This window comes from Oryzias latipes, chromosome 12, assembly GCF_053564925.1.
Source record: "Oryzias latipes strain Hd-rR chromosome 12, Olatipes_Hd-rR_3.1".
NCBI classification, from domain to species: domain Eukaryota; kingdom Metazoa; phylum Chordata; class Actinopteri; order Beloniformes; family Adrianichthyidae; genus Oryzias; species Oryzias latipes.
The window spans coordinates 33,094,517-33,115,000 of record NC_136248.1 but is presented as its reverse complement, the minus strand read 5'-3'; the positions used below and the strand labels follow the sequence as shown (position 1 = coordinate 33,115,000).

General features: G+C 42.9%; 3 protein-coding genes across 12 annotated transcripts in view; 2 read left to right on the top strand and 1 right to left on the bottom strand.

The window, feature by feature from the left end:
- The window catches only part of fer (fer (fps/fes related) tyrosine kinase), a 17,328-nt gene extending 3,712 nt beyond the window's left edge, over positions 1 to 13,616 (top strand). For 2 of the 4 annotated variants that reach the window (XM_078956424.1, XM_078956425.1), the window contains exons 3-21: positions 760 to 891; positions 963 to 1,136; positions 1,633 to 1,732; positions 1,830 to 2,013; positions 2,115 to 2,252; positions 7,639 to 7,758; positions 8,543 to 8,665; positions 8,755 to 8,950; positions 9,088 to 9,183; positions 10,381 to 10,587; positions 10,740 to 10,862; positions 10,926 to 10,982; positions 11,065 to 11,183; positions 11,687 to 11,781; positions 11,856 to 11,979; positions 12,050 to 12,204; positions 12,281 to 12,403; positions 12,480 to 12,612; positions 12,714 to 13,616. In XM_078956424.1, coding sequence (XP_078812550.1) covers positions 760 to 891; positions 963 to 1,136; positions 1,633 to 1,732; positions 1,830 to 2,013; positions 2,115 to 2,252; positions 7,639 to 7,758; positions 8,543 to 8,665; positions 8,755 to 8,950; positions 9,088 to 9,183; positions 10,381 to 10,587; positions 10,740 to 10,862; positions 10,926 to 10,982; positions 11,065 to 11,183; positions 11,687 to 11,781; positions 11,856 to 11,979; positions 12,050 to 12,204; positions 12,281 to 12,403; positions 12,480 to 12,612; positions 12,714 to 12,762 — 2,448 coding nt within the window. In that variant the 3' untranslated portion in view covers positions 12,763 to 13,616. Of the gene's footprint in view, positions 1 to 759; positions 892 to 962; positions 1,137 to 1,632; positions 1,733 to 1,829; positions 2,014 to 2,114; positions 2,253 to 7,638; positions 7,759 to 8,542; positions 8,666 to 8,754; positions 8,951 to 9,087; positions 9,184 to 10,380; positions 10,588 to 10,739; positions 10,863 to 10,925; positions 10,983 to 11,064; positions 11,184 to 11,686; positions 11,782 to 11,855; positions 11,980 to 12,049; positions 12,205 to 12,280; positions 12,404 to 12,479 lie in introns of all 4 variants that reach the window. The other 2 variants (XM_078956426.1, XM_078956427.1) reach the window with 2 other exon arrangements.
- Positions 13,158 to 19,570, bottom strand: cdc26 (cell division cycle 26 homolog). Of its 3 annotated transcripts, none has more exons than XM_078956434.1 (4): positions 19,430 to 19,546; positions 19,207 to 19,326; positions 14,789 to 14,882; positions 13,158 to 14,104 (listed from the first exon to the last, which is right to left on the bottom strand). In XM_078956434.1, the coding sequence occupies exons 3-4, from the start codon at positions 14,867 to 14,869 to the stop codon at positions 13,904 to 13,906; spliced, it is 282 nt and encodes a 93-aa protein (XP_078812560.1). In that variant the 5' UTR covers positions 14,870 to 14,882; positions 19,207 to 19,326; positions 19,430 to 19,546; the 3' UTR covers positions 13,158 to 13,903. The 3 variants fall into 3 exon arrangements, with proteins under 3 accessions (XP_078812560.1, XP_078812561.1, XP_078812559.1); XM_078956435.1 differs by having other exon boundaries at positions 19,207 to 19,275; XM_078956433.1 differs by lacking the exon at positions 19,207 to 19,326 and having other exon boundaries at positions 19,430 to 19,570.
- Positions 16,710 to 20,484, top strand: part of prpf4 (pre-mRNA splicing tri-snRNP complex factor PRPF4) — a 26,990-nt gene continuing 23,215 nt past the window's right edge. The window contains exon 1 of one of the 5 annotated variants that reach the window (XM_078956430.1): positions 16,710 to 16,828. Coding sequence is in view for 2 of the 5 variants with exons in the window: in XM_078956428.1 (XP_078812554.1) it covers positions 19,858 to 19,929 (72 nt within the window). In the remaining 3 variants the exon portion in view is untranslated. Of the gene's footprint in view, positions 16,829 to 19,298; positions 19,399 to 19,463; positions 19,604 to 19,708; positions 19,930 to 20,484 lie in introns of those variants that run through there. The other 4 variants (XM_078956431.1, XM_004084569.5, XM_078956429.1 and 1 more) reach the window with 4 other exon arrangements.

Here is a 20,484-nt window from a genome sequence, read left to right as displayed (position 1 = left end):
ATATTCACACAAAAAAAACACCCCTCTGCGGGTGGTTTCTCACCCAAGCTCGTCGGCTCTATATATATATATAAACCTGCAATAATTGAACAACAATCAAATGTGTCTGTTAGTTTACTGCACGTTGACATCTTTGAACCAGACGAAATGCATTTACAAAGAAAAGGAGTAGAATTGCAGTTTAGTTTAGTCCTATTTAACAAAGCAAAAATCCTGCTGAATGAAGCCAGTTTGATTGTGCAGATGCTCCACAAAGTTAGTTTTTTTGTCATGCTCTTACAGAAGCCACATTCTCATGAATACCTATTGACAAAATATGCTGAACCGCTTTAGCATCTTGGATGATAATTTTTTACAATTTTAAAAATTAGTATAATGTTGGTAAATGGTAAATGGCGTATACTTATATAGCGCCTTTCTTCCTAGAAGGACAAAGCGCTTTACAGTCACGGACCCATTCACCCAGTCACACACACATTCACTCACACAGTCACACACTGGTGTATAATGTTCAACCAGGAAACGTCCTACAAGTCCCGTCAAAACCAGGAAACTGCCTAATTGTCACTCTAGAACCACAGAACTGGGCTTGTGGAAGAATACTGGTTTTTGCTGTTGTGCTCAGCTTCATCGCCTTAAGGGTTGAGTAAATAAGCTTGGTACCATAGAACATAAGTTCTAATTTTACTAAAAACCCTCCAAGACCAGAATCTTGCTGTCAGTTAAACATTGAAGACCTGTGATTGCTCTGCTCTGTAGCTGCTGGAGACGGTGAAACGCTTCATGACTCTGCGGGTGAAGAGTGACAAAGAGTACGCCGCCCAGCTGCTCAGCATGACTCAGCAAATAGAGAAGCAGGAAGCTGCAGACTACGTCAGCACCGTCAGCAAGGTGTGGTCATTTAAAAAACTGCTACCCCCAGCAGAGGCTCGCAGGTGGTCTAACATCAGTGCTCCTCTCAGTCCTGGTCACAGGTGATCCGTCAGACGGAGGCATTGGGCCGAGTCATGAGGAGCCACGCCGACGACCTAAATTCTGGTCCACTGCACCGCCTCGCGATGTTGATCCGAGACAAGCAGCAGGTGAAGAAGAGTTACCAGAGTCTTCATCAGCAGCTGGAGAGCTACAACCATAAGGTATGCTGATGTGGAGGAAGGGTTGTTCTCTGTTAGCTTGAAGTCTCCAAATTGATTTTCCAGCTAGGATAAAACTGAATCCTGCATAGTGGTCCCACTAAAGACCAACAATTAAGTGTCCCTGGAACTAACAGTTTTGTAACAGCTGCAATAATAATAATAATAATAATTGATACTTTATTTATCCCACAATGGGGAAATTCTTCTCTGCATTTTTGACCCATTCCTTGGGGGGGAGCGGTGAGCTGCAGACTAGCCGCGCTCGGGGGGGTGACAGGTGGCTGGGGAGAGCGGGGATCGATCCGCCAACCCTTCGGTTGTTGGACGACCTGCTCTACTGCCTGAGCTAACGTGCCCCCCGATCAGACTATTGACTGACATTCATGGACAATCAGTCCATTTAGTAGTGAAATCTGATCTCCAAGAAAAGAGACAGAAGACCCAAGTTGAAGCTGCTAATCTGCTAAACCTAACTTCTTTTCTTTGCTGTTGCTAGGTAACCAGAAGTGACCTGGAGAAGCTGAGAGCATCATACCGTCAGCTGAGCCGAGACGCCAATAACGCCAAAGAAAAGTACAAGGAGGCCGTGGCCAAAGGTTGGTATCGTTCATGGCATGTGAAACGTTCTTATGGTTTTCTAGGTCTTTGTACACCGATACCCCCCCCCCCCCCCCCTTCTGGTTACAATCATAGGTAGGGAGGCGGAGCGATCCCGTGACCGATACGACAAAGCCACAGCAAAGCTCCACAACCTTCACAACCAGTACGTGTTGGCAGTGTGCGGCGCTCGCATACAACAAGATGAGCATCAGCGCCACGCCGCACCAGCGCTGCTGGACGCACTACAGAGGATGCAGGAGGACATGACACTTGCCCTGTACGTCACATGACAACACCCAAAAGTACTACAGAGTAATCATACTCTGCAACAGGGTGGACCTGTGTTCTGTCAGTGAAAGACCTTTGCTGTCACTGCAGTAAAAGTATTCTGGAGGAGTACTGTCAGATCAGCAGTCTGTTGACGGAGGACATCGTCAGAGTCCATCAGGAGATCTCGGAGGCGGTGCAGCAGATCGATCCTCTGGCTGAGTACCAGCACTTCATTGATGCCTACAGGTCAGTGGTACTTCTGTGTTTTATAGTCCAAACAAAACTAGTAAATCTGCTTTTTCACTTTCTAAAATTCAAAAGAAAATATTGAATTTTTCATCAGTTTCCTGTTTTATTTTGAGAAATGAAAACGCAGAAGCGTGAAAGAGGATTCAAACCATAGGACTCAATTTACTTTAGCCATGGTTATTGCTTTAAGATAAATTTTGGATGTTTTCATGATTGAAAGGTATATTTGCCGTAGTTTACAGAGACGTTTGTGAGGAAAGCTCTGATGCAGGAAGGCTTTATTACAGACTATAAAGCTCATCTTGTATTTAAAATGTGTGTCTTATAACAAATATAGTGGTTTCTGAGAGTGTGCATTAAGTCTTCAACTCTAATTTAAGATGAGACGATCACCCGGATTTTATGACTTGAGTAAATCATTGAAGTTGTTCATTCTGATTACAATGACGGTTTTTCTAAATGAACTTAAGATCTTCTTCACATTGTCCTTCCACTGTCTTCTTCTTTGCCTGTCAGCTGCTTCCTTTAGGGGGCGCCACAACAAATCATCCTCCTCCATTTATCCTTCTCCGCATCCTTCTCATTTACACCATCCTCCCTCGTGTCCTCCTTCATCCATGAACCTCCTCTTTGGTCTTCCTCTAGACCAAACTACGGCCCACGGGCTGGATCCGGCCCGCCTACATGTTTGGTCCGGCCCACTGAACAATATCAGAGACCCATATTTATTTATATTTTTAATCTGGCCACACGATCAAGACGTGACATTTTCTTCCCCCCTTCTGCAGTCTGAGCTCCAACCTGAAACCCTCTATAATCTTTATCAAACAAAACGGAAGACAGTCTTTCCTTTCTACGTCACAGTTCATCTTTCCCGGTTTAAATCATTCTTTCTGAGCGATCATGCTGCTTTTTTTAAACAGCACCCTGTTCTGTGTCCTGATTGGCTGAAGACCTTGTCAATCAATCTCCTCAGTCCGTGTGTCTCTACCGTCTCTGTGTCTCCTGTACAGCGGAACGCGTTACGCGGAGCTCTTCAGATCAGAAATCTGTGATCAGATCTTTGTTTTCATTCTAAGATCCTGGATCTAACTTCTATGAAGGTTTGAGAATTTAAACAAGAGAAAAGTGTGAAAATGTTCATGTCTGTGTGAGAAAAGTGTATTTATGCAGTGAGCAGTTTTGATGCCATGATAAAAAAAAACGTCTGTAAACAATCATTCTCCGTGGATTTCACTGATCACTGTTATATTTAGAACGTAACTCCTGCAATAGACGAGGAACTCTGTTCTGGTGAAAAGATAACAGAAATATGATTAGCTGCAGCAGAAGACACAGAAATGAGCTTTTTCAGTGTTAATGGATGAGAAACAGACGTGCAGGTCGCAGCTGCTCAATTTTAGCACAAACTGTTAGACGAGTGATGAGCTGCAGCTTCAAAGTAATTATTAGGATTATGACGGGAGAGGATCCACTATTTATTTATTTATTTATTTATTTATTTTTATGTATCAGTATAATTTTTCTGAATTTTTGTCTTTGAAAATCTTAGTGTTATTTGGTCATTGTTTTATTTCATAAATAATGTTATTTATTTTATTAAAAGGATCGAGAATGAATAAAACTTTATTCATAGCCCTTACAACTCCTTGGAGGTACCAAAGGGCTTCACAATAAAAAAAAGAGATATAAAATGGGAACAAAAGTTTTACACTAAGCCTAGAATATTCTGTTTTAGAATATAATTTTCCATCCATATTTTTTCATCTACATTCCATGTTATATCATTCTCCCTCCACACATCTGCTCCTGGTCCGGCCCTTCTATTGAATTTTAGAACCTAATGTGGCCCCCTGAGTTAAAATAATTGCCCACCCCTGCTCTATACCATGGCGGCTCATTCCTGGTCCTGGAGATCTACCAGTCTGCCTGTTTTCTAGCTCTCCCTGCACTGCTTGCTGCTGATTACCTCAACCAGAATGTAGAGACATCTGATTGAGCCAATCAGCAGCTAGCTGGGCTTGGAGATGTGGAAAACAGTCAAGATGGTAGATCTCAGAACCAGGAATGAGCAGCCCTCCTCTAGGCCTCTTTCCTGGTAGCTCCAACCTCAGCATCCTTTTACCGACATCATCACGGTTCCTCCAATCTATCTCCTTCTGCTTCCCTGCATTGATCTTCAGAACATTGACCATGTTCCTTGTCCATCAGATCTTCAGAGTTTCCCTTCCATCTTTCCATCACTCTTTTAGAACCTGTCAACACATCCTTCTATCTCTGTTTCTCTGACCCACCTGTGCAGATCCACCTCTCCCTCCTTTGAGTCCAACCTGTTATTCAGGTCCTTACATACCCTTTGTTTGACCTTTGCCACCTCCACCAGTCTCCATGATCACTTAAGCTGTAGCTGTCCAGTCATCTAGAAGAACCTCCTGATCTCCTGAAGTCTGTTTCGCCTTCCCCAAAAGCCACACAGAACTCACTTATCTTCATCTTACACCACTTGGTCCACATTATCTTTCTCACCATCAGAGTCATCCTCACACCACCATTCTCTGCTGTCTGGTGACACGTTTGCTAGTCTCCACTTTGCAGATGTCTTTGAATATTTCAAAAGCAAACAATGAAGTACTTTAATTAACATTTTCATTTCATCTTTTATCAGAGGTGTTTTGTATTTTAATTTTAGTATTACAGCAGAGTACCTTATAGGGATGTCCCGATCCAATCATATGATCTTAATCGAGCCCGACTGATTGGCTGATGACTCAATCGAAAATCGGATGTTGTAGCCCAGGGGTCGGGAACCTTTTTGGCCAAGAGAGCCATAAACGCCACATATTTTTAAATGTAATTTCGAAAGAGCCATACAATAATGTAGCGTCTCTTTCCCACACTGAGGCACGGAGACTTAACCTCTTTTAAGGTTCTTTATTCTGGTTACTGTAGACCACAACAAACGCCGTAAAATTAATTCAGCAACTCCTAAATCTCTCCTGTCGACACGAGACGAGAGAGAGCGCGTCTACCAACTTTATATTCCCCCCTCCAGCTCCAGCCCTCCCATTTCCCTTATTCGGCCCATAGCTGAACCCCATTGGTCCAAACTACCTAACAACCACCTGAGCGACAGAACTGAGAGCCAATCAGATCTCTGCTTGATGCGGTCAATGAACTCCAGAACTTTTAACGCGGCCCAACAGCCAAGTTAAACTCAGTCCGCGACAATATGTTTAAAACTAAATATACAAGTGAATGCGTGCATTTGATGTAATTTCAACATTTTTAAAGTACAATAAGTCTGTGGATTCTTTTTTAATAACATTGTTATTCTGTTGCTAATAAATGAGTATTTCTCGTGGTAGTTTTGCTGATGGTCTAGTCTGGTTGATACGTGGTGAGTTTCTGCTTCATGCAGGCGTTGAGACTTTAAACGTCATCGTAGGTCTGAATGTTCTGTAGATGTGACAAAGACTGCTCACATGCAGACGGGGAGACAAACACACACTCACACGCTGCAGTGAGTGACGGGCAACGGGTTTTACGTTTTTACAATCCCTGCGCGATTCACCTGCTGTCCCCACAACCCCTCACCCCCACCCTCTGCTTTCTCCCTCACACCTCCCGTCCCCGCAACTCCGCGCACTTTCTCAGAGACGGGAGCGCACACTTTTAGGCACGGTAATTCACAGGTTTCCAGCTGCTACAAACTCTGTGAAATTATAGATAATTGTAAACTTATAGCGCTGGCGCAGATTTTCTCTCCAAGCACCGCTACTACTGCGCGCCTCTGGCATCGCATCGCGCCCGAGAAGGACTGGACTAATGATAAAAAAAAAGTATAATTAAAGATTTGTCTGCGAGCCACATGTGACCATCAAAAGAGCCATATATGGCTCGCGAGCCATAGGTTCCCGACCCCTGTTGTAGCCCGATCAGTATCAGACATTTGATTTATTTTTATTATGATCCGCGCTTTAAATTTTAAGCTTATTATTCCAGATAAATACTCTACTAGAAGTCTGTATATCATGAACGGATCACAACACTTTATTGCAGTACCAGTTTGAGCAGGAGGCGCACAAAAACAGCTAAGCTAAGCTGGTGAAATACTCAGATTCAGACTGCCGGGACCAATATCTCTTTTAAAAGACACTTTGAAGAGGCAGCAAGTGTCTCTATTGGGTTGTCTTAACAATAACAACGACATGCAAAGACATTTTAACAAAACAATTGTTGAGAGTAGCGCTCCATACTCCCGACACACAGACGCAGTGAGATGCTACTGCCGGGGAAAAGGAGATTTAACCCCTTAAGACCTCATCCTTTTTTCATTTTTCTTTGACGGAGACCCAGTTAAGCAGAATTAACTACTGAAATAACCCAAAATGTGATGTCCATGCATGTTGATGCCAGGTCTTGAAAATAAAGAATCCTATATTCTCTAAAAAACAACCCCAACTGATAAATCTTTCTATTAATATGAGCTAGTCATGAATACTCGTCATCATATTTATGCTACAAACAATTTTAAAAGGTCATCATTAATATTTGTGTTTTTATGGAGATATGAATAATATTTGATAAAAATGTAGTTCTGAAGATACTATCACTACCGTCACCACACTTACTCCACATGAGTAATTATTACCAGTTTGTACTAGGTAATTGTTACTTTTTTTTAGAAATGATAATTTGAATATTCTTACTTGATTGTTAAAGTTGGTTTACAAAATTGCACCGTTTAAGCATTAAATGATAAAGGTTAATAAAACAAAAATAGGGGAAAAACCCAGATCTTTTCATTCAATTTGTTGCTTTTTGGGTTAGGGTTACGAAAGTATCGGATCGGGACTCGGCATCAGGAGTAACTCAAAATCAAATGACTCTGAATGAGATCGCCCCCAAAGAAATGACCGGGACATTCCTAGTACTTTATCCACCTTACTGAACAATGTGTGGACTCGATGGTTGAGAATTTTACTCCAAAATCCTCAAGTTTCATTCAGAAGGTGACCTCATGTTTCAGATAAGATGATATCAAGATACTTTATTGATCCCAGCCTGGGGAATGTGGTTGTTGCAGCAACAGTGTACAGGCTCGGCTAACAAAACAAACAGACTATCGGTGAAAAACGAAAACCAGGGAAGCAATTAGTCTGCTCCAAACAGCTGTTAGAAGACCAAGGATCAAATGAGCTTATCTATGGCACAAGAATGATCAATTATATTTACCTGAACATTGCCAATTTAAACAAAACAAAAAAGGGTGAATTTCATTGTTTAAACTTTGACAAACAAGTTTTTCAAATTAAACAAAAAAAACAGTAACTCCACAATTTGTGGAAAGAAGTGCTGCTGTCATTATGGTTACTTTGGTCAGGTCCCCGGAGATGCCAGAGGTGAGCGTAGAGTTTGACCCATCCTTGTTGGATGAAACGGACAACATCTCAGCCAACGAGATCCTGTGGAATACTCTGACGGCCGACAACCTCCAGTCCATGTGAGCTCCTTTACAAACAGCTGTGTTTACTGGCCTTTCAAATTAAAAGACTGTAACAGGGTCCATATTTCTGTTTCTTCCAGTTCAGTCTGTTATTAAAAGGCTTATATCATGCTTCTTTAAGCCTTTCACAGTAAATTATATCCATGTTACCATATATTCCCTTTGGCACACTAAAATAACATGTTTTTAATGAAACAAGTTATTTTCACAGCTCATTTACCAACCCAGAAGTAAGACAACTCAATCTCTGAGGCTCCGCCTTTCTGTCCGTGTGAGTGTCGCCCGTTTCATGACATCCTAGAGCCGGCAGTGTGTCTGTATTTCGCCCATAAACACAATCAACATCTGAACTTTTGCAAAGATGAACGTACATATCGTTCATACGAAATGAAAGTGTTTAGCTGATCACCGCTATCTCCACTGAGAAAGTGGGCGTGTTTGTTAGTCTGGGGGCGGGGCTGGCAGTGCAGACTCTTCCTGGAAGGGGCTGTTCTTCACTTTGTGGTGTCACAATGTGAGGATCAACTCGTTTTCATGGATTGGGAGGGGCTGGTGCTCAGAGAGCAGGTTATTAAAGGAATACTCAGAAATGTGTGAAAGGATCAAAAACCACTTTGGTTTTTTTTTGTCAGGATTGAACATTATAAAACACTTAAATCTCAGAAAGTTTATTTAGCATGATATAGGCCTTTTAAATGATTCAGGTTTTTCCTTCTTAGCCCTTCAGAACACTGTCAACTTAAATGTGTCTTTATTTAATCTGGACTTGTGGACTATGCAGGTTATCGTCAGCAACAGAGGAGTTGGTGCTGACTCAGCAGAATCTTCAAACAAAGGCGGCGTTGGCAGATGAACTTGAAGCTAAAATCCAGACAAGTCAGGAAAATACAGAAAGGAAGAGCGAGTGAGTCAGAGCAAGCAGAATCAAGCGTTTCTACCTGTGGTCCTCACTGTGTCTTTTTTTAAATTGTTTTTGGGTCTTTTCCATCCCAGCTGTGTCCTGCTGCTCAGCCAGAAACTTTCCCTCCTCGAGCTTCGGCACACGGTCCAGTCCCTGCGTGGCTCGGAGGCCCGCCTTCTTTCTCAGAAAGCCCTCTTAGATGCCAAAATGGCTGTTGCCTCCCCTCCGCCTCCACCTGCTCCCCTCGCTTTGCAGTACGAGGATGACACTCGCTCTGTCGGATCCACGGTGAGGATTGGACTGTCGGGTCGATAGGAGGTGGAGCCCTGACTGCTTGGCTGGCAGAAAGAGTTCCACTTTTACAATAAAGGCTTTTCTGCTTCAGTAAATGGTAAAAATTTTGACTTATTTGATCTTTGTGTCAGGATAAAACCAGGGAGAAGAGCTCACGCTTTGACACACTGCGCTCTCTGGCGGGGATGATCCGATCTCCTAAAGCTATGCTGGGATCCTCTTCATCAGTAAGATGCTCAACAAGGAGCCCTTTTGTCTTTGTAAACCTGCCCCCTCTCTTCCTAAATCCATTTGTGTCCAAACTTGTTTTTCTGGTAGTATAATTATTTTGGTAGTATAGTATAATTTCCCCTTTGTTGGATCAATAAAGTTTTGTTTTATTCCATTCCATAATGTTGGTAGAAAAGTGGACTTTTGGATCTGGGTTTGTGGTAGAAGAGCGCGTTACAAATTATTCTGCAAGTGATTTTTTCCATTATTTTTCTAAATCCTCAAATGACAGTCAGCATTATTTTCAAGTCACCAACCATTAGAGTTTATATTAAATGTTAGTGAACAAACCTCCTAAAGATAAGTTTTTGTTTCAAAACTCAAAACCTTTAAAGTCACTGTTCCACATTATTATATCAGAGTTCCACAACAGATTCTAAAGAACTGAAAACGGTCGATTGATGAATTTGCCGCATCAGGAGGTCATATTTAATGAAATCCAAAGCTTTTCCAATCAAATGCATCTTCATGGGTCAAGTTATATATAGTTATATATATACATAGGAGCAGCTTCACAATTTTTTTATCCATTGAAGTTGTGAGTTTTTGGAGAGTTTCTGCTTGAATTTCATTGCAGGATGTCAGAATGGCCTCCCAGGGCTGATGCTTGAATGTGAACTGCCCCCCACCCTCAGAGATATTTGGCTCGAAAATGCTCCAAAGGTTCTCAATAGGGTGGAGGTCAGGTCAATTGTATATGTTGATGAATTGGCCGTCTTTGAATATTTTTTTATTTTATAATAATACAGTAAAGCAAACAGTAAAACTCTTAGTTTCACTGTATGAAGCCATTATATTTCAAAAAGTTCCAGCTTTAAATTTAATTTGTTTTAATGAAGAGTCAGTTCCCAGCTGAGGTTGCATCAAAAGTTCTTCACACTGAAAAAAAAAACATTAGACAGAACTTTATTATTAACTTTTTTATGTCCCAGTTCAGTCTTGATTATTCCAACAATCCAGATTATTTTAACTGTATGATCATAGTTTATTTATATCTGAACCTTGAAGGAAAAATGTAGCCCTGTCTGTGACCCCCCTCCTCTGAAGGGGTAGGTGTGGTTTAAAGTCTGTTCATTTATTATGTGTTTAATGTGTGTAAAGTATTTTCCTAACCATAAAAGTGGTAACTTTGTTAATTGGTGTCCACCTGCCAGCAGTTCTTTGAGGTTATCCCAACTTCGGAGCGCCCCCTGGCAGAACAGGAGTGGTATCACGGTGCCATTCCTCGCACCGAGGCCCAGGAACTTCTTCGGCAGCAGGGAGATTTCTTGGTCAGGGAGAGCCACGGCAAACCGGGAGAATATGTCCTGTCTGTGTTTTCTGACGACCAGAGACGTCACTTCATCATCCAGTTTGCTGACGTAGGTGTCACCGCACAGGAAAGATGGCTGCAGCATTACATGCTGTTTAACCAAGCATCTGCTGGATGAAAGGATGAAATGCTGGAGCTACATGACAGCTCTAGACCTGGTTTCAGACTGATTACAATTTCTATCACAACTTTTTCTGGCAGAATCAGTACCGTTTCGAAGGAACGGGCTTCTCCACCATTCCACAGCTGATCGAGCATCACTTCTCCACCAAACAGGTCATAACCAAGAAGTCAGGAGTTGTGCTGCTCAACCCTGTTGTCAAGGTAATCAGTCGGGTATGGTTCAAGTAATGCCAGGTAAAAGATAAAGCTCTGTTTTCTCTGTAGGACAAGAAATGGATCTTAAACCACGAGGATGTGGCTCTGGGAGAGATGCTCGGAAAGGTGACCTCGCCGTTAGTCTCTTAAATTTCAATCTTTCTGCCCCACTGTGTGCCATCATGGCCATCTGCCTTAACTGTTAAAGGGAAACTTTGGCGAGGTGTACAAGGGAATGCTGCAGCGGGACAAAACTCCCGTAGCGGTGAAGACGTGCAAAGAAGACTTGCCTCCTGAGCTGAAGATTCGCTTCTTGTCAGAAGCCAGGTAAACAAAGGTTGCTCAAAAACACCTGGTCGAGGTCACAGCAAACATTCAGGAGTGTGAAGCCAGGTTTAAACCAGGCCAAAGTCTGGAGGAGTTCAGACCAGCCTGGACCGTAGCCCTGGAGGGTCGGGGCGTCTGCCATGACAAACTGCATGCAGGCGGCGCTCCACTACTGTGACCACCGGCCTTCTTCTGAGCACACGCATCCTGCCATTAAGTCAACGACTAATTCAGGAATAAAATAGTTCAAGAAAATGACATCTGAACAACATTCACGCGTGTGTGGCCACCGACCATCTGAACAGTCTCTGCTCTTACTTTCTGATTTATGAGCCTCCAGCAGTGCACGTAAGAACATGCACGTTTGCAGCATGAACTACAGGAACAAAGGTGCATGCTACTTCCTACCATCTGCACAAGCCCCTTTACCAACAGAGACATTGTGTTCTTTCTACTCTCTGAATGGCTGGTTCCAAAGCATCCCTGTCTGTGATTGGCTGCAGGATCTTGAAGCAGTATGACCACCCAAATATCGTAAAGCTGATTGGTGTCTGCACACAGCGACAGCCTATCTACATCGTTATGGAGCTGGTTCCTGGTGGGTGGAGCTTCCCCTTCGTTGAGTTGTGGGTTTCCTGCTGGTCAGATTCTGACTTTTGCTGCACCTATCAGGTGGAGACTTTTTGTCATTTCTGAGGAAGAAGAAAGATGAGCTAAAGACAAAGCAGCTGCTTCGCTTTGCTGCTGACGCAGCGGCGGGCATGGCGTACCTGGAGGGTAAAAACTGCATCCACAGGTAAGTCTGCTCAGCAATACCCACTCAGATCTGGATCCGTTGAGGTTTAAGTGACCTTCTTGACCCTAAGGGACCTCGCAGCAAGAAACTGTCTGGTTGGAGATGGCAGTGTGTTGAAGATCAGCGACTTTGGGATGAGTCGCCAGGAAGACGACGGTGTTTACTCTTCATCTGGACTCAAACAAATTCCCATCAAGTGGACTGCGCCTGAAGCCCTAAACTATGGTAACACCTGTGTCTACGGTGCACTCGATCATCAGTGTGATATGGTCAGATGACCGTCACCCTCTCTGATTGGTAGGCCGCTACAGCTCGGACAGTGACGTGTGGAGCTACGGCATCCTGCTGTGGGAAACCTTCAGTTTGGGGGTGTGTCCTTATCCTGGAATGACCAATCAGCAGGCCAGGGAGCAAGTAGAGAAAGGTTGGTGCACACAGTCATTCCCTTCACGGTCAGTCAGCGGTAACCATGAAACCAGCCTTTTCCTCCTTACTGGCAGGTTACAGAATGGCTTGTCCCCAGCGCTGCCCCGATGAGGTGTACAAGGTGATGCAGCGCTGCTGGCAGTACAACCCAGAAGACCGGCCAAAGTTCTCTGAGCTGCAGAGAGACCTCGCTTCCATTAAGAAGAAGTGAGAAGACCTCGCCAGACTCGCTGCTGCAGCACTTCCTGTTTGGGTGAAGGAACTTCAAATTCAGAAAACTGACCCAGAAATGTGTTGTTGCATCACAGCACTGCTGGCAGACTGCAGATGATGTCATTACAACATCCTGTCTGGTGAGCGAGGGTAGGCGTGCCGTCTCACCTTTGACCTGGCGACACTTGGGCCTTTGCAGTTTATTAGACGATCCTACAAGTGGAAGAAATGCGGTTTCTCTGCTGGATACGTGTTCTTAAAGCCCAGAGAGGGTAAACATGTTGAACAAAGGTCAACACTACAATCGGTCAACATTAAAATACTAAACAAGGACGTCAATGTCTTCAAAAATGAACAGAAACACTAAAAACATTTAAACTGTAAACAGGCGCCAAAAAAAATATTGAAAGGGTAAACAAAGACATCAAAACCAGGATTAAACTTAAAAAAATGTAAAGAAACAAACACTCAGTTCTCAGCGTGAAACTTGATGCCAACATTAAAAACTTTAGTAAACAAACACTAAACAAAATCACAACTTTTTTTTATTGTCTGTTTTTATTTATTGTGAGCGAATTCTGGCAGGAGCGTTGAGTCACAGTATGTAGTCCTGGAGTGTTACCATGGAAACGTGTCTTACTGACCCGTGAGCACTATGATTCATTTTATCTTTATTTACTCATATTTATTGTTTTAGCTCACCTTGGTTTGAGTCTGAAAGCTGTCGGCCGTCACAGGTGTCACCCACTCCACCAAAGCTGTGTGTGGTTAAACTGACGGTTGTCATAGTAACTGACGGTTCTTTGGTTCTGGTTTTCATATCCAATGGTAAGCTCTGAATGGTCAGAATTTTTGGCTGCTTATGTCGTTGTTGGCATAGTGAGCTCAGAGCGCCACCTGCTGACAGTTTTTGTAAATAAACCCATTCTGTTCTTGACTTTAACCTTTTTGTATTGTTGATATCAAAGTATCATTTATAATTAAAATAGATCATATGACCTTGTGGGTGTGTCCTACATTAATAAGCTAACAAACACAACTGGGTTCTTCTGACGGTCTGATCTCTGACATCAGAGGGTGGGAGGTCTTCTGAGGAGGAGGACTGGATGTTCTTCATCCTGAGCCATTAACACTCATGAACATCAGGGTTATGAGACCCATACTCTGGACTTGGGCATGAGTTGACGGTTCTGTTGAAGAGCATAGTCCTCAAAAGCTCCGCCCTCTCAGACAACATCAAAGTTCAGGAATGTTTATTTGAAAAAAGAACCAATTCTCTTCTACATTAAAACTGCAAACTCCCAAACAGGGTGGGTAGTGTTGCTGGTTTAGGGTGGGGCTTATACCCAATTCGCTCATTGATAAGATCCACCCTCGAAGTAACAGTGGAAGCTGATGCAGAAGCTCCACCCCCGGTTAGGTCCACGCCAATAACAGAAGAACTGCATGCTCCTGACTCTGCCTCCTCACGCTGGCGCTTTCTAGCCTAAAAAAAAAGAAAAAAACAAGCACATGTTTTCTCTGTAGATGATGTCACAACAATGACCATGATGAACCATTGTATATAACTGGACTGAGTGGCCCCGCCCCCTTGGCGTTCCAAACAGCAAGTGGCTCCAAGAAGCCAAAATCCCAAAGCCTGCTATAGAGAAATAAACAGCTGTTACTCAGTCATTCTATTGGTCAGAAGAACCGTTGTGACTTACACTTTTTTTAACATCTTATTGATAATCCTCATTTTTTTTCAGGATATTTTTTCTGTAGTTAAAGTTATTCAAGTTAAAACTTACCAATCAGCCCGCCTCAATGAAGGTATGTGGTGCCCGCTGGCCCCCACCTCGAACGTTTGACAGATTCTCCTGAGCTGTTTTCAGTGGAAGGGGTGTGGACTTCAACAAGCTCACTCCTGATTGGTGACAATAGTCGCCATAGAAACGTAACTCAAACCAACTCTGACCTATCACGTATGGTGGAAAAATGGCGACTAAATTGGCTTAATTTGTCTGGAGCCGGAGGTAAGGCGTTTTCAACGGGTGACATTGCACTCAGTCCAGTTGTCTATACAGTCAATGTGATGAACATGCCATAGCTGGCTAGCAGCTTCTGATCCGGGGTTTGGACTCTTCAGAACAACAGCATAACTTTCACCAGATGATTAGTTGAACTTAACCTCCAGATCCTTCTTGACTCCCTCAAACTCCTCCATGTCATCGATCTTCAGCTCCAGACGTGTTGGTTTCCTCCTCAGCATCTTCTGGTTTCAGCTGCACACACCATAACAGCACAAGTCAGTATTTCTGTCTCTAGACCTACTTTGACTATTCCATGAACCTTCAAATTGTATTTCGTAAATTGTCTAGAAGCTTTCGAGGTGTACACAGCTGTTTCAAAGATTGATCTCACCAAATCTCAAGACAGTAGAATTAGGTCACCAGAAAAAGAAAGGCATAAAAGATTATATCTACTTTTATGGATCGATTATTGATTTAGGATCAATTCAGGTTGATTAATTGGTGTATAAACCCAGCCCTGGTAGCAGAGAAGAACAGAGGAGCGGAAATATGTTCTATGGTCATCTCCAAACTGAAGGCTGAAGCTGTAAAAGCAAACACACGGCTCCTCCAGGGGGGTATTCCAGAAAGCAGGTTCTGCTAGCTCCCACGGTAAGTTTGAGGCTAAGGAAGTTGATAACCTCAGCTTTCAGTTCCAGAAATGGAGGTATGTTTCAGGGTAGGTCAAGTTACCATAGCAACTCATGCTCTGAACATAACCTGGTCTGGAGCAGGTTTAGTTGAAGGTTAGTTTGTTTTCAGAGAGGTGAAGCAGCATGGCGTGTCCATTTGAAGATGATTTAGTGGATGAAGAAGCTCAGATAATACTTTTTCCACCATGAGAGGATGATAAGACCACATATGGATGTTGGAAAGATAAACTTTATACTTTGATCTAACTTAATTATTTGCTTCAGTTAAGATGAATCCTTTTTGGAGTTCAGTCAGCTTAAAAATAACATGTAGTTATCAGACATTTATTTTACTTTCATTCAAATTAATTCAATTAAGTAGGTGTAACTTTGGAGCCGCTGTTAGATCGGCACCGCAAGGGATTGTGGGATACCATTCCCTTTGACTGTCTGGACGGATTTGGGTTTAAGTGTGGGTTTTTGACCAAATGTGTTTAGTTTAGCTGTTTTACTGTGTTTTGTCTAGTTATTTTGTCCTGTTATGTTTAATTCTTTCTGCACCATGAGTGAGAGGGAGGGAGAGGATGATGAGTGTTAAGCACCACTAGTGCAGCATAATGTTGCTAGGACTGAAATTAAAATTAGAGTCATAATAAATAAATGCATGGGTCATATTGCAAAACCTCATTGTCATTTATTTTAATGGTGTAAAATGTATTCTAATGGCCTCAAACTTAGACATATGGGAGTTCAAGAAGTACAATAAATTAAGATGGAAAAACATTTAATTGAATTGGAGTAATATGACATTTAGTTAGACAAATATGTTAAAAAAAAAATTCATTCATTCATTCATTTTCTTAACCGTTTTTCCCGTTCGGGGTCACGGGGTTGCCGTAGCCTCTCCCGGCCACTTGTGGGCGAAGGCAGGGGACAACCTGGACAGGTCGCCAGTTTGTCGCAGGGTAAACATTTGTCTTGTAAATTTGAGTTGTATAAACATCTGAGTTGGATAGACGTACGAAATTAGGTTGAATAATTGAACTCAAATAAATTACTACTATTGGTAAAAAGTAATTAAGTTGGATAAGTTATATACAGGGCTCCAGACTGCGAGCAATTGGTCGCATTTTGCGACCAAAATTTGAGAGTGTGCGACTGAATTTTACATCCAGTCGCACATGTGCGAGCAGTAAATTTGCCTCCCCCACCCTTCGTATTTTTTTATACATTAAACGTGAAAGGGGCACGTCAATGATCAATGAAATAATCAATGAGACGCGAGCGCACACGGAAGCAGGCAGACACACACACTCGCGCACATACTCATGAAACGCGAGCACGTACACTCTCGCGTGATGCCCGTGTGTGAGGCGGCCCTGCGTGTGAGAAGAATAGGGAAAGCCACTGTGAGTGGCTAAAATGCGTGTAGGGGGAGGGGCCTAGAGATAATCGAGTGCGCGTAAACATCTGTGGGAAGGAAACGGAGACAAATATCACAACCTGATATGTGCGTCTGAGCTATGGGTAAGCGAACTATTGATTCGTTCTTCCGACCTGCGGCTAGTGTACCAGTGCCAGAGTGTACAGCAGGGGTCTCAAACTCACGGCCCGCGGGCTATTTGCGGCCCCCAAGATGATATTTTGGGGTCCCCGCCTTAATATGAAGGTTTAATGTTACTGCAGCCCGCCAGTTTGTATGAATGACACATTTTCATTGTCGTGCGCGGAGCTGACCAACCAATCACAGTGGGGTATACGACTCTTGGGGGCGTGACAATGACAGGGCTTGAAAGCAGGACACCTGACAGCCCCCTCCCCAGACCACATTAAGGAGTTCCTTACTGTCCTTTAGAACGGATTTATTCGCTCGTAATTTTCTAAATACATGCAGTCCGTGCTGAACTTTTCTCTGGGTCACACAGACCCGGAGGAAGGTTTAGGTTTTGGTTACGGTTACGGCGGCGCATCAAACGGTTTATGCACGGCTGTCAAGGCAGCTCACCGCTCCCGCGGGAGTCGGGTCAGCTGAGGAGAATAAATGTCCCACACCTACATGCGTGACAGCTAACGGGGCTTGAACTTTAAACACGCTCGAGCAAAAACAACATTAGTTTTAGACACACTGAAAATACGTGGGGAAAATGCAACGATAGACGTGTTTGAGATGAACATCGCCTGGATCGTTGGGGAGACCAGGCGGGGGGGGCTGTGAGATGAAGGCGAATCTGCAGCAAGACTGAAGGAGAACAGGAAATTGGAGTTGTCCTTAACATTCAATTTAGTTTTAATATTCTTCTCCCCCTTAGTATGATCTGTGTTATTATATATTTTATGATTATTTTAATATTTTGTGATGTATGTAGCCTTTTTTTAATGAATTGGTATTTTAAATTATTTTAATTAATCACTCCACTACAAAAACCATCAGGACACATGTCCCATAATGCATTATTTTGTAGTCATCTGGGCAGCTTTCAGTCAGTGCAGTACTAAATTTCCAGCTGCGTTCGCTCAGGTTGGGGCCTTGCTCCCGCCCCTTTCTCGTGATATTTTTGTTTTGATTGACAGTTGATGTTGGAGCAAAAACAAAAATATATGTCACACACCAGGTGATCTGCGCAGCGTTGAGTCCACCTGGGTGATCTCAAACATGCTTATTGTGCATCTTGGCTGCACCTATTTGGTGTCACAAAGATAAATTTCCCTCCGTTTTCTTTACTTATTTGTACTGTCATGACAGTGATGGTGCTGTCAGTTTACCTTCTTGTTGCATCTTCAAAAGTGCAGAATAAAATGTGACACTGAATTTGAAACAGCACATTGTAATTTCTGCATCTATTATTAAAGTATTTATTAGTAATACAGTGGAAATTAGTAGATTGGGTTAGAATGTTGATTTACGGTATGCGCCCCTAAATTTTCTGGTTGTGCCCCTAAAATTTTCAGTTGGGGGCCACAGTGCTCCCAGTGAAAAAAGTTAGTCTGGAGCCCTGTATATATATGCGTCACAAGGAAAATAGAAATAAGATCAGAAACTCGTGCGTTTACTTTGTCTGTTCTTTTCTCCAAGCAGAAACTCTCTTTTGCTGATGATGCAGCCGTGTTACTTTATTGATGGACGTATAATCTTCATACGCCGTCATTTAAATGTCCGAATCCGTCTTACTGAAGTACAGCTCTCTCTCTTTTTTTCTCCACACGTTTCCATGGTGACTCCAGAAATCGGCGATCCATTGAGAATGTTTTTATGTACCTGCTGTGCACGTGCATTAACCCAGGGTTACCAAGTGGAGCGTAATTATGCTAACTCATATCCGGTCTGTTGGAACCGACATACCCAGAGTAAGCAAGTTCAGGTGGATTTCAGCCAGAGTTCAGGGTTAAAGTCAGGGGAGTTTAAACATGACTTCTGGAATACCCCCCTGGTCTCTGTGGGGGTTTACTCAGGAACCTCTGGTTGGATCAGATCTTCAGACTCCCACAAAGAGGGGGTCAGAAGTCTACAGTGTTTGACCTCAAAGTCACAAGCTACTCCAAAATATCATTTTAAAGAACAAGCTCTGTTTCTTTTACATAAATTATGGGACACTAGAACTTAAGCTCATCTCTGGTTCTGTGGGTTTGGGCTATTCTGGAATTGAAGACGCCCTGTGACTACACCCAGCAATAAGAACCATACCATTTCTCCACTGAACCTCAGGTCTGAATCCAGCAGCCAAAACAGCGCCCCCTAGGGAGCAAAGTGGACGTACTTTGCTGATTATCTGACACACCTAACCACGAAACGTGAAAGGTTCTAGTTTGATGCTCCACTGGTTCCAGTTCAGTCAAAGGGTCTTAAAAGAATGAGGATGCTCTGGGTCACACGGATCAGTTTGTGTAAGGTTTTGGTTGACAACCACCTGTTTCTGTCATGACAGCCAGCTGTACAGAATCTCTGATTCGGAGGAAAGCCACGAGCTCTGCTCCGTCTGCAAGGAACCCAAGACCTGGAGATGAGCTCCGGACGTTTGACCTCCTTTCTGGACATCCATTCAGCAAATAAACAAACACCACGTGATCTGCAGTTTTACTTCTGGTTAGCAACAAATTAGGTTCGTCACGCGCTTTTACCAGTGAGCTTACCTTGAACGAGTGGGTAAAACGCGCGCTCGCGGAGCTCCACGACCTGTTGTTGAGACACAAGACGCGCGTATCCAGGTTTTTCCGGTGAACCGGAAGTAGTAGGTTGACCCGGAAGCGGTTACAGCACATATATCCGGATCATTTAGCGCGTGGAGGCAGCTTTGTCGGATTAAGGTGAGTTTACGAAAAAAGTAACGAAGCTGTAGCAGCAAAAACAGTTAAGGACTAGCACGCGCTCACAGCATCTAATTTATTCCTCCGCCGCACGCGCTTTCAATCAGCCACAGATTCCCCCGCGTGGATCGGAACCGGTTCCACTGCAGAAATTGGTTGGAGGTTCTAACTGTTGTGCAGCTTCGCCTGCAAAAAGGGTGATGGAGGGAAGAAATGTTCAGTGTTTAGTAGATGACGTCATTAGTACAGACTGAATGTCCGTTTGCCTCAAGAAACGCAAAACAAAGAAAAGACGTAAGAATAGGCTGGCATTTACGATAGGACAGGTATAAAACATCAAATTACCAAGGATAGAAGATTAAAACTACTGTCGACTAAAATGCTTCATCGTTTAAAAAGGCGACCGTACCAAAATCTCCAAATAGGGGAGGAGCATCTGAAAGAAACAGAGAAGTTCAGCCGGCTAACAAGGAATATTGTGTTTTTGTTTTTCATTTAACTTTATTTGTTTTTAATTAACTTTATTCATTTCGTAGACAAATGCAAACAAAGGGAGTCAAACGTACACATGTTAACATAAAATGATGGATTCCTAGAGAAGAAAATAATAGAATAACTGAATATGATAGAGCTTATTGATGCTAACAGATGTGAAGAATTTATGTCATGTTTACATTTTATTTCTAAGTATCACTTCGGGTTTGCTGTTGGGGACTTAGCTGAATATAGAATTTAGCAAAAAATTAATATTTTTATTAAAATATGAATCCTTTTTGTCCTGATTAAAATGATAGAAATCGAAAATAACATTCTCATAAGGGTGAAAATCAGTGCAGATCAAGTCAGTGATCGTCTTTTAGAGAAGGAGGCCAGGCGTCAAT

What these genes read in the sequence shown, in the direction of transcription:
- cdc26 (XM_078956433.1), bottom strand. Translation starts at nt 14,869, where the DNA reads ATGCTGAGGAGGAAACCAACACGTCTGGAGCTGAAGATCGATGACATG. An exon ending in GAGTCAAGAAGGATCTGGAG is followed by an intron (nt 14,105 to 14,788) that starts GTTAAGTTCAAC and finishes CTTTTTTTTTAG; the next exon opens with GCTAGAAAGCGCCAGCGTGA.